The sequence below is a fragment of the Cynocephalus volans genome, chromosome 3, assembly GCF_027409185.1.
Source record: "Cynocephalus volans isolate mCynVol1 chromosome 3, mCynVol1.pri, whole genome shotgun sequence".
Classification (NCBI taxonomy): domain Eukaryota; kingdom Metazoa; phylum Chordata; class Mammalia; order Dermoptera; family Cynocephalidae; genus Cynocephalus; species Cynocephalus volans.
Genome location: NC_084462.1, coordinates 9,695,078 through 9,719,714, shown reverse-complemented (window position 1 = coordinate 9,719,714; position 24,637 = coordinate 9,695,078). Strand labels below are relative to the sequence as shown.

The 24,637-nt window shown below is 49.8% G+C and overlaps 2 protein-coding genes and 1 pseudogene across 2 annotated transcripts; 2 read left to right on the top strand and 1 right to left on the bottom strand.

Moving 5' to 3' along the window:
• The first annotated feature begins 139 nt into the window (after positions 1-139).
• On the top strand, positions 140-3,665 carry TNNI3 (troponin I3, cardiac type). The gene is made up of 8 exons (XM_063088941.1): positions 140-165; positions 312-324; positions 451-537; positions 1,000-1,041; positions 1,364-1,495; positions 1,889-1,978; positions 2,639-2,815; positions 3,515-3,665. Exons 1-8 carry the CDS (start codon positions 155-157, stop codon positions 3,596-3,598), a joined length of 636 nt encoding a protein of 211 aa, XP_062945011.1. The 5' UTR covers positions 140-154; the 3' UTR covers positions 3,599-3,665.
• A 3,431-nt stretch (positions 3,666-7,096) lies between these two features.
• Positions 7,097-20,109, top strand: TNNT1 (troponin T1, slow skeletal type). The gene is made up of 10 exons (XM_063088940.1): positions 7,097-7,175; positions 8,237-8,258; positions 10,520-10,583; positions 12,497-12,613; positions 12,739-12,816; positions 15,495-15,608; positions 15,849-15,958; positions 18,707-18,797; positions 18,891-18,931; positions 19,970-20,109. The coding sequence occupies exons 1-10, from the start codon at positions 7,112-7,114 to the stop codon at positions 20,013-20,015; spliced, it is 747 nt and encodes a 248-aa protein (XP_062945010.1). The 5' UTR covers positions 7,097-7,111; the 3' UTR covers positions 20,016-20,109.
• On the bottom strand, positions 14,637-15,258 carry LOC134371967 (ubiquitin-conjugating enzyme E2 variant 1-like; annotated as a pseudogene).
• Positions 20,110-24,637: the final 4,528 nt, after the last annotated feature.

The following is a 24,637-nucleotide window of genomic DNA, read 5'->3' as shown; positions in this document are numbered from 1 at the left end:
GCATGGCGGATGAGTGAGTGAAGCTTGGTAGCCCGGTACCTGAAGTCCCAAGGGAGAGGAAGGTGGGGGCGATCTCCCGGGTTCCCGGGAGGGGTAAGAGCTGAGAGGCTGGACACCTGGCCTGAGCAGGGAGCTGGAGATAGGACTCCTGGGCATGAAAATGAGGTAAGAATTTGAGAATCAGACTCCTGGGACCCGAAGAAGGGGGCACTAGTGGCCTCGACCTCTTGGTCCGAAGGGCCTCGGGGTCCCTCAGGAGACAGGACACAGGCCCACCGCTAATACCCTCTCCCCGGTTTCTCTTCCTCCAGGAGCAGCAAAGCGGTAAGAGCGGCGGCCTAAGGCGTGCGCTGGGACTCCCATGGCCAGGGTCTGGGGAGGGAGGTCGCGGCACGGGGAAGGGCTGGGAAAAGTCTCGGTGGTGACGCAGACCCGCTCCTCCAACCCCAGGCTGGGGAGCCGCGCCCCGCGCCCGCACCGGTAAGACGCCGCTCCTCTGCCAACTACCGCGCCTACGCCACGGAGCCGCACGCCAAGGTGGGGCGGGGCCAGAGTGGGGGCGGGGCCGGGGCGGGGCTTCGAGGAGCCTAGGTTAACATTCATGAAATGTACTGGACAGCTTGGGAAGGAGAGGCGGAGCCAGGGCCTCGGGAGGGGGCGGGGCTTTGGTCGTGGGCGGAGCTTCAGCGGATGGGTGACTTTAGGGGCGGAGTCTCACGAGGTCCGGGCTCGGATGGGTGAGAGGTGCCTGTGCGCAGAGCTCCGTTATTCATAGGCTTGCTAAGGGGATGGATGGGCGGTGCCTAGCCAAAGTCAAAGCCCCAGACTGGTGGGTGGAACTGAGGGGCGCGGCTTCCCGTCGACTCAGGGCTCAAGTTGGAGGCAGGCCCAAATCTAGATCTTCTGGGGGCTGGGAGGGCGGGTGTCCTGAAGTCCCCCCCATCGTCCCCCTTCGGATCCCTCCCCTTGATCCTTCTTTGCACCATCTCACACTGGCAGAAAAAGTCTAAGATCTCCGCCTCGAGAAAACTGCAATTGAAGGTGAGGATGGGTCAGGAGAGGAAACAAAGCGGTGCTCAGGAGGGCGGGGCTTGAACTTTGGGGTGGGGCTTCGGCTGGGGATGGGCGGGGCTTGGAGTGTTGCGCCGTCGGGGCGTGGCTTTACTTGGGGAGCCCCGCTGAAGGAGGTGCGGAGGTGCAAGGCCTTGGATTGATGGAAACCAACCTTTGAGTGGGTGGATCTCTTGAAAGACAGATGGGATTAGAGGGCGGGCGAGGCATAGGCGGCTTCCCCAGGAGTGGTCTTTATTCCGTTACCCCGTTACCCCGGGGGGCGCTGCGGTCCTCTCCCACCCCTCCGCAGACCCTGATGCTGCAGATTGCAAAGCAGGAGCTGGAGCGAGAGGCAGAAGAGCGGCGCGGAGAGAAAGGGCGCGCTCTGAGCACCCGCTGCCAGCCTCTGGAGTTGGCTGGGCTGGGCTTCGCGGAGCTGCAGGTACCCGCTCCCAAGTCAAGGAATCCTGCCCTGCCTGGGATCCGAGGTTCCCAGTCTCTGGTCTTGCATCCCTTCAGACTCAGGAGTACAGTCGCTATTCCCCCTAATGCTCGGAGCCAGGGGTCAAATATCGCAATCCTTACCCTTAGGAGTTCAGAAATCTGGCCTGCAGCTGCCTACAATCTCAAAACCCAGAAGTCAGTTCCTCCAGCCCCAATTCTGTCATATGTTCAGGACTCCTAGCACTTTTTGTTTGCAGTTCCCTGGAGTCCGGGTTCCAATCTACTCCTCTTTCAGGACCAGATGTCCAGGCCTCAGCCCCTTCCTTCTTCAGACCCAGGAGTCCAGACCCGTATTCTTTCCCCCACAACACACACCATCTTCCTCTACCAGGACTTGTGCCGACAGCTCCACGCCCGTGTGGACAAGGTGGATGAAGAGAGATACGACGTAGAAGCAAAAGTTACCAAGAACATCACGGAGGTGGGAAGCCTTGGGCAGCTTGTGTACCTTCAGGGTAGTGTGAGATGTCTGGGACTGTGGTCTCAGCCTGACCCTTTGCAGCTGCTTTTGGTTGCAGACCATAGGACCCAGGACAACTCTGTAAGCCTGGCAGGGTTTGGGCAGAGGATGAGTACAATATGGTTAGGGAAGGCTCTTCCAGCCGAGGGAACAGCACACGCAAAGCTGGGAGCTGGGGGCTGGCCAGTTAGCTCAGTTGGTTAGAGCATGGTGCTCCTAACGCCAAAGTTCAGTGTTCAATCTCTGTTCCAGCCAGCTGCCAAAACAAACAAAGAAACAAAACCAAAAAAACAAATCCAGGGGTGGAGAAACAGAAAATATGTTTGTGGTTGGGACACTGAGTGTTGGTTAATGAGCTCAGACATGGGCCAGGGAATTGTGATTTGCTTGTAGCTGGACAGGGATGTGTCAGTAGTTTTGCGAGATGAGTCTGGAGCATATCAGGGAGGGCATCGAGTTCCAGGATTAGAAGCTTGGACTGGGAGCCTAAGCTGGGAAGAGACTGGATGAGGCTGGGTACCGTAAGACAGAATAGGAATAGGAGAGGAGTGTAGGATGGAAGAGTGGGGTGAGGGGAAAGGGGAGAGAGGAGTCTCCACTTCCCTTTATGGCCACCCACAGATCGCAGACCTGACCCAGAAGATCTTCGACCTTCGTGGCAAATTTAAGCGGCCCACCCTGCGGAGGGTGCGGATCTCTGCAGATGCCATGATGGAGGCACTGCTGGGGGCCCGGGCTAAGGAGTCCTTGGACCTGCGGGCCCACCTGAAACAGGTGAAGAAGGAGGACACGGAGAAGGTGAGTATGGGCTATGACCAGGAAAAGTGGTGCTTAGGGTAGGGGGTATGGGGGCAATAATGCTATGGCCTAGTTTGAGGACAGATGGTGCTTGAAGTTGGGGGAGAATCAGCTGGTAAGCAATTCTTAATGAGAAGAATAGGAGGGATCTAGAAAATGCAAGAGGGGCTGGCCAGTTAGCTCAGTTGGTTAGACTGTGGCCTTATAACACCAAGGTCAAGGGTTCAGATCCCTGTACTGGCCAACTGCCAAAGAATAAGAAAATGCAAGAGGAAGACAGGGAGTAGAAGGGGAGGACAGGAAGTGCATTAGAGAAAGACCTAATAACAAGGAGAAAGGAAGTGCATGAGGGCTACAGAAAGTTCATGAGAGAGAAAAGAAATACATGAGGGAGACAAGAAGAGAAAGACAGGAATATAATAGGAAGAGATGAAGTAAGGAAGGAGACAGGAAGTGCATGAAGGAGACAGGAAGTGGGAGGGGGAAAAAGAAAGTGCATGAGGGACACAGGAAGTGGAAGGGGAAGACAGGAAGTGCATGGAGAAATTGGCAGGGATTGTTCGAGGGAACAAGAAGTGTTCCAGAACGAGATACTTGGACAGGTATCCAGAGTAGAGCAGCCCACTGGATGAAAGGTGGAGGATATTTGAGGGACTAGGGACCAGGAAGAGACCCTAATCTCTGACTCCATCTCCCCAGGAAAACCGGGAGGTGGGAGACTGGCGCAAGAACATCGATGCACTGAGTGGAATGGAGGGCCGCAAGAAAAAGTTTGAGGGCTGAGTCTGCCTGCCCACCACCGTGGCCCTGAGGATGACCCTGAGGAATAAAGTTTCTCTCTGAGTTGGCAGTGACTGCATGGCTACTACCCTGGAGCTTAGGCATACGAGAGATGGGAAAACTGAGGGCAGGTCTCCCCCAAAGCCACACAGTAGGTCAGGGGCAAGATGGGTCACCAAAACGGGGCATTCTTGGCTCCTCTGCTCCACGTGGGATGCACAAAGATGCAGAGAGCAAGGTGAAAGGAGAGAGACACACAGACAGACAGAGAGGCGTATAATGACACAGAGCCTGAGCCAAAGACCCACAGAGAGAGGAAAGAAAAAGATACATAGAAGTGCAAAGAAAGGAGAAAGTGGAGACAAGACATACTCACAGAGAGGAACATAAATGATGGCGACCGTATAAGAGACAAAACTTGAGACCCAAAGAGAGAGAACTGCAGAGACACAAAGAAAGACACCCAGAAAGAGCTAGAAAGATTGACACACGGACACAGATACAGACATGGAGCCAAAGAGTGACAGAAATGGAGTTATAGGCAGACAGAAGTGCACAGTGAGCGCCAACAGATACAGATGCAGAGAGAGGCAGATATGAACAGTCACCCACAGAAATGCAGAGGCAAAAACACACAGAGAGACATGCAGAGTGAGAAACACACCGAGGGGCCCTGAAAGAGACAGAGAGATGCAGAGAGAGCCCAAGACAGAGACCCAAAGAGAGAGCCCAAGAAAAGCATAGAAACAGAAACATGAAGACAGAGACGGTGAGAGACAGAGATACAGAGGGGCACAGAAGGGTCAGGAAGCCCGCTCTCCAGAGCTCAAGGTCATGGCTTGGCTGGGAAGGGGGGAGGGGGATACCAAAAGAGATCAGTGTCAGATGGAGGTGGGGGGGTTTGGGAGGGTGAGGTCTCACCAGCCTAATTGACACCCCATCCTCCCCCTCCCCCCACCACACACCTGCTTTCTGGCTTTAGCGCCTGTTGTCACCAGGGTGGAATCCTGGTGGCAGACAAAGGAGTGGGGGTGGGGCTGGGGAGACAGAGAGATGGACAGAGACAGAGGGGGAGACTGAGAAGTAGAGACAGACATACACAGAGATACACAGATGGAAAGTTGCAGAGACAAAAGACAGAGACAACTGAAACAGGGTTCGAGGAATGGAGACCCAGAGAGACACAGAAAGGGGGAACAGAGAGATGGAAACAGGAAACTTCTTTCGTACCCCTTTTGTCAATAAGCATTCTCCAAGGACATACTCTGTGCTGGACCTGGGGGACTTCAAAGCATAGGGTGCTGTGTGCTATAAGAGAGCTAGTATAGAGTACTATTGGGAGCCTGGAGGGTGCCTGATTCAACCAGGGGCTCCAGGGCAGGGCTGACAGATTGGGGGAGGGAACTTGGAGCAGCCAAGACATGCCTAGACCTTGAATAATGAAGCCGGAGGGGGCAGGGCAGTCTCTGAGCTCTGGGACTAGTGTTTGAGCAAAGGAATTCTCTGCCCCTCCCTCTCCCCCCAGGGCGGGGCTGAGGTTCCAGCTATAAACCCCAGAGATGCTGCAGCCCCCTTTGCAAGGCTCAGCCCTACGGTTTACAGCAGCTGCGGACACAGCCTTAGGTACTGGGGCTCTGAGGTCTTCACGACAATGTCCTTGGGGGTGGGCAGGAGAGGGGTGGGAAAGACGAGGGGTGTGGGGAAGAGGAGTGGAGGTAGAGGAGGCATGAAAACGGAGGTCTGAGAATTAAAGAGGCTCGGATATTAGGAGGAAGATGGAGGGGAAAGTATTTGGATTTGTGGGTTACAGAATCTGTGGATGCCAAGATTTAGGTGTCCCAGAATATAACTTCTTTAGGGTCACAGATGTCTCAGATTCTGGGGGAATCTCAGAAATTGGGGGTATCTGGGCTTGGAGGTCAAACAGTTTGGGTATCAGGATTTGGAGTCTCAGACTCTTGAGGGTATCAGAACTGGGGAGGGGTCTCAGAATCTGGGTTTTAGGAATTGAAGTCTCAGAATCTGAGGTCCTTTGATCAGAAGTATCAGCATTTGTAGTGTCATAATTTGGTGTATCATGAACTGGGCCTCTGAGTTTGGGTATCAAGATTTTGGGGGTCTCATAATTTTGAGATTTCAGAATTTAGGAATTCTCCAGACCTGGAGGAGGGGGTCTTAGGGTGTCTGGGCCCATATCTGGATTGTCAAGAATTGGGGTCTCAGATTCTGTAGGTATTGGGCTTTGGGGGTCTTTTAACCTGGGCACCCTGAGACTTGGGGGATCTCAGAGATGGGGGGTTCTAAATAGGGATCAGAATGAGATCTATGGGGCCGGCCCCGTGGCTCACTCGGTAGAGTGCGGTGCTGATAACACCAAGGCCCCGGGTTCGGATCCCATATACGGATGGCCGGTTCGCTCACTGGCTGAGCGTGGTGCTGACAACACCAAGTCAAGGGTTAAGATCCCCTTACCGGTCATCTTTAAAAAAAAAAAAAAAAAAAAAAAAAAAAGAATGAGATCTATGGATAGAAGCTCCTCTTGATGCACCCCCCCCCCACTCCATGGATGTGGGTGAAGGTGAAAAGAGGAGACAGGTGGGAAGATTACCAGCCGAAGGGGAGGGGTTGGGGGTGGGAGAGGGGACATGTGTGACTAATTGTTCCAGAAGCCCACCCCCCCCAGCCAAATCCCTTCTTAGGAAGTGTCCTCTGTTTCACCACCTACGACATCCCCCCAGAATAGCTCTTGGGGGTGGGGCAGCTATTGTTTTCAGGCCACTGTCCCTTCTCAAATATCTCCTCCTAATCCCAACTGAGATCAAATTTCCGTGGATCTGTCAGAAGACAAAAGATGACAGCTGCGTGAGGGGGCGTGGCCTGCAGCCTTGGGGGCTGTGTCCAGAGCACACCTCCCATGCCCTGTCCTCTTGCATGGCTTAGGATTCTGGGCCCCCAGCTCCCTCCTCCCTCAGACCCAAGAGTCCGGACTTTAGTCCTTTCTTCTTCGGGACCCCTCTCCACTGGGCCTCTTCTCTCTGGTCCTTAGGTCACATCAGGATGTCAGACACCGAAGAGCAGGAATATGAGTGAGTGATGCTGGCAGGAGGGCTTGGGGGCTCGGAGAAGTGGAGAGACTCTCCCACCCCCCAGTATATCTAATATATGTCCTCTTCCCTTCTCTCTCCCCACGCCATGTCCTCAGGGAGCAGCCAGAAGGTGAGCAGAGAGTGGGCTGGCCTTAGGAGTGGGGACGTCCCCCGCGGATCTTAGCCAATGGGAGGCGAGAGGAGGCGTGGCACCTTTGAGGGCGGGAGGGAGAGAGGGGGCCGTGGAGAGGGGGTTTCCCTCCCGGACCCGACGCCCCTCGGGGTTTGGAAGCTTTCCCAGTCCCATTTCCGCACAACCATGGCAAAAGCTCCCTGTGGCCCTTTGTAAGTGACGCCCGGAGTGGTCACCCAGCCCAGGTGAGACTCAAACGCGGGCCTCTGGCCCCTCGCACCCCCTTCCCAGTATCCAATGCCTTTTCTTCTCTGCCCCCATCTCCTTCCAGAAGAGGAGGCTGCAGAGGAGGAGGAGGAAGGTGAGGTCTAAAGCTGGACGCGGGGCCCGGGAGCCGAGAGCTGGGTGGATGTGGGGACGCTTGGGCCAGGGGCGGAGGCCTAGCGGGGACGGGGGACTCCCGATGGCCTCGGCTCCAGTTCCTCTAACAGCCTCTCCCGTGTCTCCCCTCCTCCCCACTCCCACGATGGGCGTGGCCGCTCCCCTCCCTCGCTCCCCAAATCCTCGCTTCTCCCCCCGCCCCCTCCCCAGCCCCTGAGGAGCCGGAGCCGGTGGCAGAGCGAGGTAACCGCGGCTGCTTCGCTTCCAGAGACCGATTTCATCGGGCCCTGACTTCCACGGTTATCCTTCCCCCAAACCCCCGTAACCCGCCCCCAGGCCCGGTCCTTTAAGTCCCAGAGAGCGCCCGCGCCCTCTTGTGGCCGTGAAGGGAAATCGCCTCGCAGTGGCTTTAACCCTTTCCCTTCCTTCTTAAAGGGACCGACACCCAAGCCTTCTTCCCCAGCTTGGAGGAATACTTACAGAAGGGTTGGATGTTTGCGGAGAGGCGCCACTCCGTCCCCTCTCATCTTCGCTCCCGACCCTGTCTGTTAATTTTCTCCCCTATATACATTCAAAGGTTGGGGCTTGGAATTTAGGGTTGTGTAAGGGGCTAGAACTGGGAATCTGTGTCCTGGAGGGGGAGGGGACTGGGACAGAACTCTGTGTCACTGAGTGAAGGGAATTGGGGCCTCCTGTATTGTTAGGTCTTAATGGAAGAGGGAAGGAGCTCTGGGTATATAAGTGGAGGAGGATCTGGGGGTTTGGAATCTTGGATTCTCAGAAAGGTGGGCGGAGGGGATCCCCACACCAGTTCTGAATGTATATCTGATGCGTGTGACCCTCTTCCTTCTTTATGGCCACCCTGACTTCCCTTCCCCCTTTTCTGCTCCCCATACCTTTCCCCCAGAACATGACTCCAGAGTCCTTCCCTGATCTGGGGGCCGAGGCTTGGGAGGGTTCCCTCCCCAGGGTGTGTCAGACCTACCTCCATACCCCCTGAACTCTTGTTAATTATCTCTTTGTATCCCCCACCACCAACAGAAGAGGAGCGCCCCAAACCAAGGTGAGCTCCTACAGGAGGGGGATGGGTCCCAATCACATTCTCCTAAATATTTCTCACACCTCCAGTGATAGGGTGCAAGACAGGCAGAGGAGGAGGAGAATTAAATGAAAGATGACAGTCAACTATTCCTTCTTTCAGGGGCCGGCCTGTGGCTCACTCGGGAGAGTGTGGTGCTGATAACACCAAGGCCATGGGTTTGGATCCCATATAGGGATGGCCGGTTTGTTCACTGGCTGAGCGTGGTGCTGACAACACCAAGCCAAGGGTTGAGATCCCCTTACCAGTCATCTTTATTAAAAGAAAAAACCTATTCCCTCTTTCAGCAAACATTTCTGGGAACTTACTACTGTATTTGGCAGATCAGACCCTGTCATCTGCCCTTTTGGTGAAACAGACCCAGGGTAACAGAGCAGCACAGGAGGGGGCCTAATGTTTGCTTAGGCAATCAAGGAAATCTTCCCAGGGGAGATGATGCCTAAGTCCTGAGAAATGGGGGCTTTGCTACCTGAAGAAGGTAGAAGGGATATTGTAGGAGAGAAGGCTATGTGATATATGCAAAGTCTGGTGGTTGGATATAGACCAGTCCAGGAAACAAATGCAGACATAGCTCATTCTAATAATGAGGATCCTAAGCTAAGCTGACCAGTGGAGTCTGTGAGAGCTTACTGGGCCAAGAAGAAGCCTGCAGGAGGTGATATTGGGGCAAAGCTTGGAGCTGCAAGGAGACAGCAATCTGAGTATGGGGAAAAAAACTAGAAACAGAAATGATCTGTGCTTGGATGGGCAATGGTATGATTTTCATTGTGGCTGCAGTGTAGAATGCAAGACAGGGTGGGACTGTGGAGGCCAGGACACTGGGGAGCCATGGGAGGGATTTGAGCAGAGGAGGCATAAACTCAGATCTGGGTGAGAGAGCACAGGAGTACATGAGAGGACAAATGTGCTTCAGGGTCAGGGAAGGCTTGTTGGAGCAGGTGAGGCCACCTGAGAAAGGGAGGTGGAATATGTCAGAGGAATGGCATTGCAAGCAGAGGGCACTGCACATGAAAAGACCCACGGGTACGAAAGGAGATGCCATGGCCAGGGAACCAGGAAATATTGCGTGTGTTTGTGAGTGAGAAGAGGAGAAGCTGGAGAGGTTAGTTGAGGCCAGATGGAGAAAGACTTTGAATGCCAGGGTGAGTTGCTTGGGCTTTGTCTTAAGGGTAGTGGGGAGTCAAGGAAAAAATGATTCTGAGCAGAGGAGGAACAGTGTTAGATCTGGGTATTGGAAAGGTCCATCTGGAGTCATAAAGGAGGATGAGCCAGAAGCTGGAGGCAGAGAGGCCAGAGAGGAGTATGATATGATGGTACAAGTGCAAGGGGAAGAGGCCTGAGCTGGGGCAAGGTGCCATCGGGTAGAAAGGAGGAAGCAGACTGAGAGAGGTTACCAGGCAAAGGGGACAGGAGTTGGGGATTGATGAGCTATTGGGATAAGGGGAGGGAGGAGGTGAGGACAACTCCCAAGGGTCTTTGGGCTGGGGAACCAAATGGATGGTGGCCACCTCCATCTTGGAGAAGTTGATGAACTCCGTTGGGGACATGGTGTGTGGGAAGGTGGGAAATATTCCGGAAGCATCTGGTAACTTGGGTCCGAGGCTAAGGAGACAGTCTAGGCTGGAGACAGAGTTGGGGAGACCTCAGTAACTGGTGATATTTGAAGTCATTTGGGTGAATGACATTGATCATGAGAGTGTCCTATGAATGAAGAAAAGGGGAAAGAAAAACTCACCAGGGGTCAAGGAGATGGAACAGCCAGAGAGGTAGGAGGCAAATCAGTAGAAAGTGCTGTCTGAGAAACCAAGGAAAGAGAGAATTCCAAGGAAGTAGGAGCTCCCAGTGGCAGGAAATCAGAGAGGGTTGAGGGCTGACCCCCGGAGTAGTACCACCCAATACAAATATAACGCGAGCCACATGTGTAGCTTGAATTTTTTACTAGCCCCAGTTTTAAAAGTACAACGGAACAGGTAAAATTAATTTTTATAGCATATTTTATTCAACCCATTATATCTGAAGTTTTACCGTTTCAACATGAAATCAATATAAAACACTATTAGTGAGATATTTTACATTCTTTTGTTTGCACTGAGTCTTGGAATCTGGTGTGTAAGGGGCTCAGGAGTCACTGGTGGCTAGTGGCTACCACATTGGACAGCACAGATTTGGAGTTCGGTCTGGGAAGTTAGACTACTAATGGTCTTAATCCTTTTCTGTCCATTCAGCCGTCCTGTGGTACCTCCTTTGATCCCCCCAAAGATCCCAGAAGGGGAGCGTGTTGACTTCGATGTAAGTAACAGATATCTTATCCCCAGGCACAGTTGCTAGTCCTTATGGAGCCTTTGTGCCAATGAGGAAAAGGCACCCTTCCCTACTCCCCCCTCCTTTCTTTGGTATGAAATAACTTACTTATATATCTATAGAACATAATTGCTTTCTTTAGAACAAGACAATTTATAGATGACAGATATTGCTTTTTTTCTTTTTCTTTTTTTTTTTTTGGTCAAATACTTCTTCAAGGATGGTCACTTCTATTTCATATAATATGGTGATAAACAGTAGATATTAATATTTTTATCTGTTCCTCAATCATTTACCCACAATTAGGCTTTTAAACCATCATGTTTATCACTTGCTAAGATGTAAGCGTTCAGGAGGAAGTCAAGAAAAGATTAAAACCTTTGATCATATTTCCTGTAACATTTATATAATAACAAATTCTTTGCAACCTCTTTATGTGAATCAAACTTAACATAGGCTTTTCCACCTTGCAGGGTAAATTTACTGATTAAGTTTATCTTTTTCTAAGATTAGTTTTGAGGACATAACAGTAGGATAATTTGGCTGGTGGACTTGATTCTCTAATACAACGAGTGCCTCTGTATTCTTTTGTATTCTTTACACACCGCCTCTCCCTACTCCCTTCTTTTTTTTTTCTTTTTAAAATTTTTATTGAATCAAAATTGATTATACATATTTTTGGGGTCCAACATTGAGATATGTTGATCAAATCAGTATTACTAGCATATATATTGTTACCAATTGTAATTATTCTTTATGCCCCTTGTCCAATCCCGCCCCGTCCCTCTTCCTCTCCCCCTCCCTCCTCTAATCACCCTAGATTTCTTCTCACCCTCTGAAAGAATCATGGTTACTCTGTTGATCTGTTTCCCAAATGATCTGTCCAATGCTGAGAGGTGTGATCAGGTCCCCCAACACAATCATAGAGCAGATGCCTCTTCTGTCACTATGAAATGGGCCCTGTGGAGACAGACATCCTCCTCCTTTCTTTGTCTCTGCTGGTGACTCTCCTTGTGTCAACTCACTCCAGTGGCTGGCGGACCATCTGCGTGGTGGTTGTGGCGTCTAGCCACCTTCACTGCAGCCATGTTATCGTGGTGGCTGTGGTGGACCACCCACACGGAGGAGATGTTTTTGGCCTGCTCCATGGTGCTGGCAGTGTGCCTGATTGTGGAGAGTGTCCGATCACCGGTTCCTTGCCCTGGGTCCCCAAGTGGGTCCCGAGGTGCTGGCATGGTGTGCTTGGTTGTGGGAGGGGGCCAGTCCCCAGCTCCTTACCCTGGGTCCCTGGGCACACCCCAAGGCACTGGCGCAGTGTGCCTGGTTGTGGGAGGGGTTTCAATCCTCTTCTCCATGCCTCGGGTCCACAGCAGGCCCCAAGCCACTGGTGCAGTGTGCCTGGTGGTAGGAGGGGGATCCGGTCCCCTTCTCCATACCCCGGTTCCCAGCGTGGGCCGCGAGGTGCTGGCATGGTGTGCTTGGTTGTGGGAGGTGGGTCCAGTCCCCTTCTCCATGCCCTGGGTCCCAGAGAAGGCCCCGAGGCACTGGCACGGGTGCCTGGTTGTGGGAGGGGGGGTCCGGTCCCCTTCTCCATGCCTTGGGTCCCAGGGAAGGCCCTGAGGCACTGGCACGGGTGCCTGGTTGTGGGAGCGGGGTCTGGTCCCGGGCTCCTACTCCCTTCTTTTGGAAGCCGGGCCTTATAATAGTTGACTATTGTTAGAACACGATGCTTTGCTGCCATCTGCTGGAAAACATCACAGTGAACTGTCAAATCCATCCCTTCTTGCTGGGACGGGCTCCTCTTCCGCACACGGAAACCCTGACATTTCCCAGAGGCACTGAGAGAAGCTGGTGCCTTCTCCAGCGGTCTCACAGGGCTGGTCCCCCTCTCTGTCCTGTAGGACATCCACCGGAAGCGCATGGAGAAAGACCTGCTGGAGCTGCAGACGCTCATCGACGTGCATTTTGAGCAGAGGAAGAAAGAGGAAGAGGAGCTCGTTGCGCTGAAGGACCGCATTGTGAGTCAGGGGAGTCCTGGTTCCCGCACGTTCTCCCCTCACTCCCTGGGTCTTGGGAGTCACGGAGAATGATCCCCCGTCAGGGGCAGCATCTCTGCACACCCTCACTCCTGTCCCTCCCGCAGGAGCGGCGCCGGTCGGAAAGAGCCGAGCAGCAGCGCTTCCGCACGGAGAAGGAGCGCGAGCGTCAGGCTAAGCTGGCGGTGCGTGCCTGCCTGCCCCGGGAGCCCGAACGTCGCTTCATCTGGATGTTCCGTTCCCAATTTCTGATATTCTCTGTGGTCCTGCGAAAGTCCACATGACGCATTATTCAAGGATTTTTCTGTTGTACGGGAGAGAACTCCAACCCAAACTGGATGCAGCGGAAAGATAATTTTGTCGGCTCATTTAACTGAAAAGTCTGGGGCTTGGCTTGCTTCAGGCATGGCTGGATCAAAGGACTCAAATGATGGCACAGGGAGGGAGCTTTTCTCTTCCCAAACCTTGGCCTGCCTTTCTGTGGACACTGGGCTGGCCAACTCCTTTTAGTTTGCCTGGGAATTTCCTGGTTTTAGCTCTGAAAATCCTGCATTCCCATTAGTCCAAGGCAAACTGGAATGTGGGTCACCCTCCTGGACACCCCATTCCCTGATCACCAGCAGCTCTGGCTTAAGCTCCTCTTTTCTCTGTTTCTTGCACAAATCCTAGGATGAGTTCAGGCTGTCCACCATGGAGCTGGAGCTGATCGTTGGCTATGTGGGGGAGAGTGGTTAGAATGGTTTAGGCCTTGGGAACATCACCTACCTTGGCATCAAGGAGTGGGTCCCCACTTGTACCGTGTTTAAAGAATGGGAGTAGGCAGGATAATGGCCCCGCACAGATGTCCACGTCCTAATCCCCAGAGTCTGGGAGTACATTTCCCTACATGGCAAAAGGGATTCTGCACATGTGATTAAGTTAAGGATCTTGAGATGGGGAGATTGTCCTGGATTATCTGGGTGGCCCTGATGTCATCACAAGGATCCTCATAAGAGGGAGACAGGAGGGTCAGAGCCGGAGAGATTTGAAGAGGCTATGCTGCTGCCTTTGAAGATGGAGGAAGGGGACACGAGACAAGGAATGCAGATGGCCTCTAGAATATAGAAAAAGCAAGGCAATAGATTTTCTCCTAAAGCCTCCAGAAAGAACCAGTCTATTCACACCTTGATTTTAGCTCAGTGAGACCCATTCAGATTTTTGTCCTGCAGAACTGTAAGATAGCATTGTTTTAAGGCACTAACTTTGCACATTATAACAGCAACAGGAAACTAATTCAGGTAGAGAATGCTGGATGTACAGAAAAGCATCATGACCATCTCACCAGCCTTTCAGTGGGGAGAGGAGTTTCAGCCTAGACAAGCCACTAGTTCTGGAACATGCAATGCAGACTTTCTGGAACATTGTGGTGACTCACTAAACATTCTAGAACCCCCTCTTCAGGCTCAGGCCATCAATCTCTTTAATGCCCCAAACCCCTAGCCCCATTACCAGTTTAGACCCTCTGAGGACAGACCTTCTCATATCATGAGACCAAGGGAGACCAAGGCCCAGAGAACTTTAGTAACACAACTGAGGTTACATAGCAAAGTTCACCACTGGCCATTTCAGGCTGGAGGGATGCAGAAAAAGCAAGCATGGCCCCATTCTCCACATATTTTACTATTGCTGGAAGGATACTAAAGCCCAGAGAGGGAAAGGGACTTTCAGGTGGTTATACAACTAGGCCTAGAAAGGCCAGGAGGGGAACTCCTGCTTTTTCGCCAATTCTTTTTTGTTGTTGTTGTTATAGAACAATTTATGTACTTCAAATTAGTATCAAATGATATTAGTATCACTTGCAGTACCTTAAGACAAATTGCCTTTGAATGACAGCTTCCTTTCCAGTACTTTGAGGTCTACAAGAGGTATCTAGAAAATTTGCTACTGTGGAAAATGAAGACTGCTTATATCGAACGGGGGGAAGGGGAAGGGCCTGTGGTTTTTCTTTCTTTCTTTTTTAAAAAAATTAATTGCTGTAACACTGTCCTTCAGGTGGCTAAGGGAGTTTCATATTTTCTGTAGACATCATTAGGTGCCGAAGCTCTTGAAGGACAACTTTGATGCTGTATGAATTTTGCTAGAACTGATATGGCTCTTGGGTCCACAACTCCATTAGAACTATTAACTCCATTCATATTAATTTTTGCTACAAATCTTACAAAAGGAGGTGCTTCTGGGTATTGAGGTCCACATTCTATTTTAAGGCTGTATATTTGGTTTTCATACTTTTTTTTTTTTTTTTTTAAAGATGAACGGTAAGGGGATCTCAACCCTTGACTTGGTGTTGTCAGCACCACGCTCTCCCAAGTGAGCGAACCGGCCATCCCTATATAGGATCTGAACCCATGGCCTTGGTGTTATCAGCACCACACTCTCCCAAGTGACCCATGGGCTGGCCCTTGGTTTTCATACATTATTTTTGGAGTCCCAGTTATCATCCATGTCCATCTTGTAAGTGTCATGTCCCCATCATCTTCTAGACCCCAGCTAACTGTATTATTTCCTACTCCTTTCTGGCCTTCTTCGAGTTCTCCTGACAGTCAGAAATTGCGAAGGACTTTTCCTCCCAAGCCCGTGGTGGCTGCCATCTTGCGTCACTGTCAGCGAAGGCCAGCCCCTTCTTCATCCTCCACCCACTTGCCTGGCCCCGAACACTTTTCTGCCAATTCTAATATTCCCCTGGCCTCTTGGGCACTGGGTCTTATGAATCCCCGAGCCCCAGCTCCACTGAGCGCAGAACCGAGCCCCCCACATTCCACCTCAGGCTGCTTCTTCCCTCAGTTCTGAAGGGGAGCCCGTGAGGTTAAGCCCCTTCTTCCCACAGGAGGAGAAGATGCGGAAGGAAGAGGAAGAGGCGAAGAAGCGGGCGGAGGATGATGCCAAAAAGAAGAAGGTTCTATCCAACATGGGAGCCCACTTTGGGGGTTATCTGGTGAAGGTGGGTGCAACCTGCTGGGGCCTAAGTTCTAAGGAGGAAGGAATCAAGGGCCTATACTCTGCTTTCTGGTGAAGGAGGGACTGGAGGCCTGGACTCCTGGGTCTAGGGAGGGAGGGCTGGGCCTGGACTCCTAGATCTGGGGGAAGTGGTGGCCACGAGGTCAGCCCCCTGAGTCCTTACATGGGGAGTGGTCTGGAGGGTCTTTCCCCCAGCTCACAATGCCCCCTTCACAACCCTCAGGCAGAACAGAAGCGTGGTAAGCGGCAGACAGGACGGGAGATGAAAGTGCGGATCCTGTCTGAGCGTAAAAAGCCTCTGAACATTGACTACTTGGGGGAAGACCAGCTCCGGTAAGTGGGGTGGGGGGTTCAGGGCTGGAAGGGCCAGGTCGTGAGATGGAGATAAGAAGACCCTCGTCCAGGTCTGGGCGGGTGGATGCCCCAGGTCTGAGCCCCGGTGCTGGGTGACTTTGGGCAAGTGGCTCCCCCTCTCTGGGCCCCTGCTGCTTCCTCTGTGAAACATGTCACTGATATAGGACCCACATTTTGTGACTGCCGTAACCTGTAGAGTCTAGCCGGTGATATGGGTTGTGGTAGGGAAGCCAGACACATATGGCTCCCCCAAATTTAGGAAATTATGATGTGCTGTGGGAATTCAGGATGGGCCCTATCTTTTACCTAAATTAAAGCCACACATGCTGGTGAAAAATCTCCAGCTGCATCACTGCCTGATGGGACTCTCTCTTCCCCTTCACATCCCATTACCAGGACAGCCTGCATCTCATGATAAGCAACAAGAGGGAAGGGTGCTGGGAGTCTTTCCCTCAGGGGCCTCATCTGCATATCGCTGTCCTCTGACTTGGGACAGGGGCAAAAAATCAGAAACTTCTACCACTCCAAAGGCAGCACAGTGATAAAGTTTGGAGCTCAGGCTCTGAAGACACTTGCCCACGGCTCAGTGCCAGCTCTACCAATTACTAGTTGTGTGACCGTAGGGACATTACTTAACTTCTCTGGCCTTCTTTTTCCTTATGGATAAAATGAGGATATGATGGGCCGACCCCGTGGCTCACTCGGGTGAGTGCGGTGCTGGGAGCACAGCGGCGCTTCCACTGTGGGTTCGGATCCTATATAGGGACGGTCGGTGCGCTCACTGGCTGAGCGCGGTGAGGACGACACCAAGCCAAGGGTTGCGATCCCCTTACCGGTCACAAAAAGGACCAAAAAAAAAAAAAAAAAATTGAGGATATGATAACAAAATCTACCTCAGATATGTGAAAGGCCAGTGAGATGATAATCATAGTCATAATCATAATCATAACTGCAGTAGCCTCCTCTGGTGGGCTTACAATCCTATGGGGTAGTTACTATTATTTTCCTTATGTTAATGATGAGGAACCTGATGCACAGAGAGGTTGAGTAACCTTTCCAGGGTTGCACAGCTAGCAAGTGGAAAAGCTGGGATTTGAACCCAGGCAGTCAAGTGCAGTGGCCTGTACTCTTTGCTACAAAGTGCTGTAAAGTGGTTTGACTGTAAATGTTTAAAAGCCGGCCCTCCAGGGGGAGAAAAGTCTAGATTTAGCACTTGCCCATTTCCATGGTGGAAGTACTCCCACAATGCTGATTTCAAATAGCCAATGTGAGGACACTGAATGTGGAATTGGGAAAAGATGTGCACAGTCGGCTCTTGGAAGCCTTTGGAGCTGGCTCTGTGCCCTCCCTCCTGTGCACACGATTCATGTAAAGTATTCTCCCAAGGCCTGGCATAAAATAACCTGTAGTCAATGTTCATTTTTCCTTTTTCTTGTCCCCTGCCACACACCCACTCATAATTTGGATCCAATATTTTTTGAGGATCTTAAGTTACTTAAATCTTATTTATTAGATAGGAGAAACTAAAGGCATATGAGTTGCTATAAAATCTTTAAATAAAATACACCACAGAGGAGAGGACATTTGAAAGCCATTAGCTGACGAAATAAATCGAGGAGTGATAGTAATAATAAAATGAATAGTAACAACTAGCTTTATTGAGTGTTTATTATATGCCAGGCACTTTGCATGCATTATTGCATTCCACAACAGCTCAATGCAGTCAGTTAAGAATAAGCTTGGCCTCTAGTAACTGAGTTCTGATTATTGTAGCCTAAAATACAGAAGTTTTGTTTCTCAAATAGAAAAAAACTGAAAATAGATAGTCCATGGCTGGTGTGGCAACTCTGCAAAATCACCAGAGACCTAGACTCCTATTTTTCTGCTCCACCACTTTCAGCCCAATATTTTCATCTTCAAAATCACCTCACAGTCCAATATGACTGCAGGAGCTCCAGCCATCTCATGTGTGACCCAAGCAGCAGACAGAAATTGCAAGAAAAGAGCCACAAAGTCTTTCTTGGAAGCCCCACTCAATGACCTACTCTTATCCCGTTGGCCACCTGTACCTGCAAGGGAGATTGAGAAAAGTAGCTTTTCAACTGGGCCTTATTATACAAGGCTCTATTTCTAAAGAAGAAAGGGAGAAGGGCTATTAAGTAGGCAATCAGCCTTATCTCCCACAATTTTATTTCTATACTTTTTAGAGAAGGAAACAGGATTCTAAAGGAAGTCACAAAAAATGATTACATTGTGTAATGTTGAATATACTAACTATCCTGATTTGACCATCACAGGTTGCACACAGGTACTGATATTCAACACTGTACCCCACAGATATGTACAATCAATTATGCTTCAACAACACCACCAGAAAATAAATAAGATTAAAAAATAAAAAATAAAATTAAAGGAAGTCACTTAGCTGTAGTCATAAACCAGAGAACGGCAGAACTGGAATTTGAACCAGGGCTTTCTGACTCCAGAGTCTGGGCTCTTAACCATGACATCTTGGGGAAATATGAGATCTCCATTTTAGATATAGAGAAAGTAGGCACAGGTTTTAAAACTCTCGCCCTCAAATATTAACAGAATGGTGCCAACAATGCTGAACTCAAGAGATTTGCTGTGTGGCTTTGGACACTTCCCTTAACCCAAGTCTCTCTCCATCTCTGGGCCTAAGGCATGGCCTGGCTCCCCTCCATCACAGCCCTCTTGCCCTGCCAGGGAGAAGGCCCAGGAGCTGTCGAACTGGATCCACCAGCTGGAGTCCGAGAAGTTTGATCTGATGGAGAAGCTGAAGCAGCAGAAATATGAGGTGGGACCCATTTCTGCTGGAGGCTCGGGCTAGGCTGGGGGTGGGCGGCCCATCCTCACTTGCTGTCCCAGCACCTCCCTTCTGCCTCTGCAGATCAATGTGCTGTACAACCGCATCAGCCACGCCCAGAAGTTGTAAGTGTGAACTGGGCCCTGAGCCCCTGCTTTCCCCCCATACATCTCCCTTTGACTCTCAGGGCCTCCCTTTCCCTCCCTCTGTGAGATCCCGTCCTCCACCCCCTCTTGGTATCTGTCCCTTACTCTTGTCTTTTCCCCTCATTCCCTGTCCTTCTCTCTCTGCTCTCTGTCTCTCAGGTTTCAGTCCCTTTTTCTATGTCCCTTTAAATCTATGATTCTCACTGTGGGCAGCATGGGGGGCAGTGATCTTGTTCCCCAAAGGACGTTTGACAATGTCTGGAATGTTTTTGGTTGTTAAAACTAGAGGGGGGCTACTGGCATCTAGTGGGTGAGACCAGGGAGGCTGCTCAAAGTCCTACAATGACAGGACAGCCCCTATCATACAATGATCTGGCTCCAAATGTCAATAGTGCCATGGCTGAGAAAACTGGCTCTAAATATTGCTTTCTTGCTTGGTCTCTCTCTCCCTCTCTCTTCCCTCTCTGTCTTTTTCTTTTCTTTTTTTAAAAAAAAGATGACCGGTAAGGGGATCTTAACCCTTGACTTGCTGTTGTCAGCACCACGCTCTCCCAAGTGTCTCTTTCTATCTCCCTCCCTTCCCTCTGTCTCTCTCTTCCCCTTCCTGCCTCCCTCTCTCCTCTCTCTCTTCTCTGTTTCTATCTCTTCCTCTGTCTCTTTCACCCCAGCCTCCCCTGGCCCCTCTTGCATGTTAGCCACTCTCAGATGACCCACTCACCGCTTCCTGTCCCCACCCTGCCCCTTACTCACAAACATTTATCAGTGTCTGCGTGAACATCCTGCACTCACCCACAAGAATCACCTCCCACGTGTTAATGAGGCCTTTGACCGCTGACCACACCTCCCCAGTCATTGAATCTGAATGAGACAGCAGTTGAACGCCTTTGCCCACCTCTTTCCCTGGGCGGGGAGGGCTGATATTTTGGGGGATGGGCTTTCCAAATTGAGGGTGGCCTGGGGCTCATCTCAGAGGATGGAGAGGTCCCCCCTTCCTGATACCACCTCCTTCTCCTACAGCCGGAAGGGGGCAGGGAAGGGTCGCGTTGGAGGCCGCTGGAAGTGAGAACGCCAGGACTGAGGTCCACCTTGAGACAACCGGGAGCCATCAGAGTATTTGTCCTATCTGTAGCTCGAAATAAATGCTCCCCCTGCAGGCACCTGCCGAGTTCTGTGATGCTATTATTATTAATATGCAGCTGGTCTATCGTGGCTAACTGACTTATTATCACCAACTAGCTACTGCTTGGGGGAGTCCTCAACAGTCATTAAAATATGTCAAGTTGAACCCTCACATGCTGCTGGTGGAAATGTAAAGTGGTGCAGCTGCTTTGGAAAACAGTCTGCCAGTTCTTCAAAAAGTGAAACAAAGTTACCATATGACCCAGCAATTCCACTCCTAGGTATATGCCTGTATTAGTCAGAGTTCTCCAGAGAGACAGAATCAATAGAATATGTTATAATTATATGAGAGGGATTTATTAGGGGAATTAGCTCATGGGACTGTGAAGAAAAGTCCTACGATAGGCCGTCTATAAACTGGATGTTGGTAGCGTGGCTCAGTTCAAGTCCAAAGGTCTCAAAACCAGGGAAGCTGATGGTGTCCTTGGTGTAAGTTCTGGAACCCAAAAGCTGAAGAGTCTCGAGCTCTGATGTCCATGGACAGGAGAAAAGAGTGTATCCCAGCTCCAGTGGATAGAGAGAGAGCTTCACCTCTTTCCTCTGTCTTTTGTTCTCTCCAGACCCCCAGTGGATTAGATGGTTCCCACCTACTCTGAGGGTGGGTCTTTCACACCCAGGCCACTCAGACTCTCATACTAATCTCTGCTGGAAACACCCTCATGGACACATCTAAAAAGATAGCTTTACCAGGTTTCTCAGCATTCCTTCATCTAACCAAGTTGACACCTAGAATTAACAATGCCCAGGAGAACCAAAAACTTAGGTCCACACAAAAACTTGTACATGACTGTTCACAGCAGCATTTTTCATAACAGCCAAAGGGTAGGAACAACCCAAATGTCTATCCACAGATGAATGGATAAACAAATGCTGGTATATCCATACAATGGAATATTATTCAGCCATGAAAAGAAGTGAAATATTGATACACGCTACCAAATGGATGAATCTTGAAAACATTATGCTAAGTAAAAGAAGCTAGATGCAAAAGGTCACATATTATATGATTTCACTTATATGAAATTTCCAAAACAGGCAAATCTATAGAGGCTGGAAGTAGATAAGTGGTTTCCAGTGACTGGGAGGAGAGAGGTGTGGCCAGCAGTGGCTAAAGGGAATAGTGTTTCTTTTTGGGGTGGTGAAAATGTCCTGGAATTAAAGAGTGGGAATGGTTGCACAACCTGTGAATATACTAAACCACTAAATTGTACTTTAGAATGGTAAATTTTATGGCATGTGAAGTATATCTGAATTAAGAAATGCTTAAGCAAATCAAACAAAAAAGGGATATGCAAAGTTGCCTATGAGAATCAGCTCAGTGACAAATTCCTACTCACTGTTTGTTGCTCTACCTTTGTGACTTTCAGTTTGGGACTTATATTAGTGTGACCACGTAGGTCTGCCTACTGGGCTCCAAATTCCAAATGACAAGATAGTTGCTATGGTTTGAATGTATGTGTCCCCCCCAAATTCATAGGTTGAAATCTAATCACCAATGTAATAGTATTAGGAGGTGGGGCCTTTAGGAGGTGATTAGGTCATGAGGCAGAGCCCTCATCAATGGGATTAGTGCCCTTGTAAAAGAGGCCCGAGGGAGCCCCTTTCCCCTTTCTGCCATGTGAGGATACAGCAAGCAGACCCCACCTTTGAAGCAGAGAGCCAGTACTCACCAGACACTGAATGTGCTGGGGCCTTGATCTTGGGTTTCCTAGCCTCTATAATTGAGAACAATAAATTTCTATTGTTTATAAATTACCCATATATAGCAGCCCAAATGAACTAAGACAATAGTTGATTTCTCCCACATGTAAAAGTATGAGTTGGGATAAGGCTCTGTATTGTAAAGTTGTCTGGGACCCAACTCCTTATACTGTGTAGCTACCAGCCCTAGGGTGTTGGCATTGTCTATAGGGTAAGATAGTTCTCATCAGCCTTTGTTTCAGACAGCAGATGGGGTAAAATGAAAGGAATAAAATGCTCACTCCTACTCATTCTTATTGGCAAAAGTTAATTACATAGCCATACGCGCTTGCAAGGGATGCTGGGAGATGTAAACATTATTCTAGGTGTCGGTGCTAAACTCAGCGTAAAACTAGGGGATTCTATTGTGTTGAGAAAGAAGGGGACAGTGAATATCGGGGGACAACTAGCAGTCTCTGCCACAAGGTACGTCAAAATTACTGTTTCTCTGTCCACCACATTTGATCACAGGCAGAATATCTCACAATCATCAGGCACAAAGGCCTCTTGGAAGGTGACTGCCTGTATCAGTTTGCTTTAGACAGCAACTGTTTATTTAACTTACGATTTCGTGGGTTGGCAATTTGGGCTGGGCTCAGCTTGGGGATTCTTCTTGTCTGGCTGGGCTTGCTCATGCATCTGCAGTGTTCTGGTGGGTCAACAGGCGCTGGCTGGCTGGTTTATGATGTCCCCATTATGGTGGTCACCAGAGAGATGGCTGGGACCTCTCTCCATGTGGTCTCCTATGTTTTTCATTCTCATGAGGGGCCTACATGATGTTCTTTCATAAGTTTCTGCCTAACCTTATGCTCCCAGGGTTTTGTTCATCTTCTGTGGTCATCCCATCGTGCCTCTTCATGTTTCTATGGCTTGACTCAGATCCCTCCTCATTATAATGCCAGTACTAGGTTGACCATGTCATTTAGAAGTTATGTTTGGCTGCTAGTAAGAAAAACCTAAAATAACAATGGTTTTGATGAATTGAGATTTTTTTCCTCACATGTAACCTAAAGACAGGAGATAGGACAATAATTACATATCAATAAAAAAAGATAAAAGGGGGTGGTGGTAGGCAGTCTAGGGCAGGAAAGGCAGATCCAAACTCCCATCAAGAACTGAGGTTCTGGGCCGGCCTGTGGCTCACTCGGGAGAGTGCGGTGCTGATAACACCAAGGCCACGGGTTCGGATCCCACATAGGGATGGCCGGTTAGCTCACTTGGGAGAGCGTGGTGCTGACAACACCAAGTCAAGGGTTAAGATCCCCTTACCAGTCATCTTAAAAAAAAAAAAAAAAAGTAAATAAAAATTAAAGAATTGAGGTTCCTTCTGCCTTTCTGCTTGGCTTCCATCTACAAGGTCACTTCCTGGGCACAATATAATTTTTGGAGCTCTAGCAATCACATCCGCTTTCCAGGAAGGAAGACAGCTGAAGGTGAGATCAGAAATGCGCAACCCTCAGCTGAATCTCCCTCTTTGCAAAGCCTTTCCGGAAGCCCCATCCAACAAAGTCCATTAACATCTCATTGGCTTCCTCACATTGCAAAGGAGACTGGGATCTCTGGCTCATTCTTTGGTTTGCTGTGTGCTTTGGCATCCCAAACAAAATCAGGGTTTTATTACTGAGGGAGACAATAGTAATGGGAAGAAAATTAGCAGTCTCTGACACAATTCACCCCTTTCATTATCCAACGCAAGTACTCAGATCCTGCACATGGAATACACTCACTCATTCCCCAAGGACAATAGCCCAGGTTCTTGGGGGGTCAGACGGGGCTTTTGGGGACTGGACTAGACCTATTAGTCAGGCTTGGAAGTGTCTCCAGATGGTTTGGCATCCTATAAACATAAAGACAAGTTCTCTCTCCCTACATCAACAATGGTAGAGAAGGAACAGGGAAAATTAATAAGTATAACAATAAACGACTACCATATGGAAAAGGAGAGAAAGGGACGCACATGGCAGTCATTGGGCAGGAACAGGGATGATATATCAACAAACCTAGAAGATCTGTTTCTACACACTGGGATAAAATCTTTTTCTGTAATCACTGTGGCCCCTGACACTGCATCTGAGGGAGGGCTTCTTTCTGTGCCCATGTCCGAAAATGATGTTTGGGAGGATGCTGTTCTTGGGAAGATTAACAATTTCAAACCGTTCTTCCGGTTGGTGTGAATCTGGGGGCCCAGGGAATACTTTAGTATGTTGATGGTCACAGGCAGGTAAGCCGTGGGGTGTCTTGGACAATAGAATTCCCTCTTAAATTTGAAAGGTTCCTTTGTGCAAATAACTCTAAGGACAGTTTTTTTTTTTTTTTTGTAGTGGCTGGCTGGCAAAGGGATCCAAACCTGTGACCTTGGTGTTATGTGTTATAAGGCTGAACTCTAACCAACTGAGCTAACCTGCCAGCTCTAAGGACAGTTTTAAAATAACAGGAATCAGAACTGGCTTATAATAGTCTTAGCACTGTCTCCACTCTGGAGAGTCAACTTGATACTTTTGTGGATATTCTCAGCTCACTCCCTTATCTGAACCATCTTTATGATGTAGACTAGGGTTTTTTCTGCTGTCACAGGGGAAGAAGGAACATTTTCTTCTTATCTTTCTGAGGTTATTTTTGCCAGCAATGAGGAGGGCCTGCAGTTCCAAGGTTAAGCACTGAAATTCCACTGTTAGCATTGAGAAAAAACAGCAGGCCTGAGAAGTGAAAAAAACCTTCACTATGGAAAAGAAAAGGGCAGGAGAGAATTTTATCAAGTGGAATATG

Coding starts and splice junctions, on each gene's coding strand:
- TNNI3 (XM_063088941.1), top strand. Junction 1,042..1,363: donor CGAGAAAACTGCAATTGAAG/GTGAGGATGGGT, acceptor ACCCCTCCGCAG/ACCCTGATGCTGCAGATTGC. Junction 1,496..1,888: donor TGGGCTTCGCGGAGCTGCAG/GTACCCGCTCCC, acceptor TTCCTCTACCAG/GACTTGTGCCGACAGCTCCA.
- TNNT1 (XM_063088940.1), top strand. CDS start 7,112: ATGCCTTTTCTTCTCTGCCCCCATCTCCTTCCAGAAGAGGAGGCTGCA. Junction 8,259..10,519: donor GAGGAGCGCCCCAAACCAAG/GTGAGCTCCTAC, acceptor CTGTCCATTCAG/CCGTCCTGTGGTACCTCCTT. Junction 10,584..12,496: donor GGGAGCGTGTTGACTTCGAT/GTAAGTAACAGA, acceptor TCTGTCCTGTAG/GACATCCACCGGAAGCGCAT.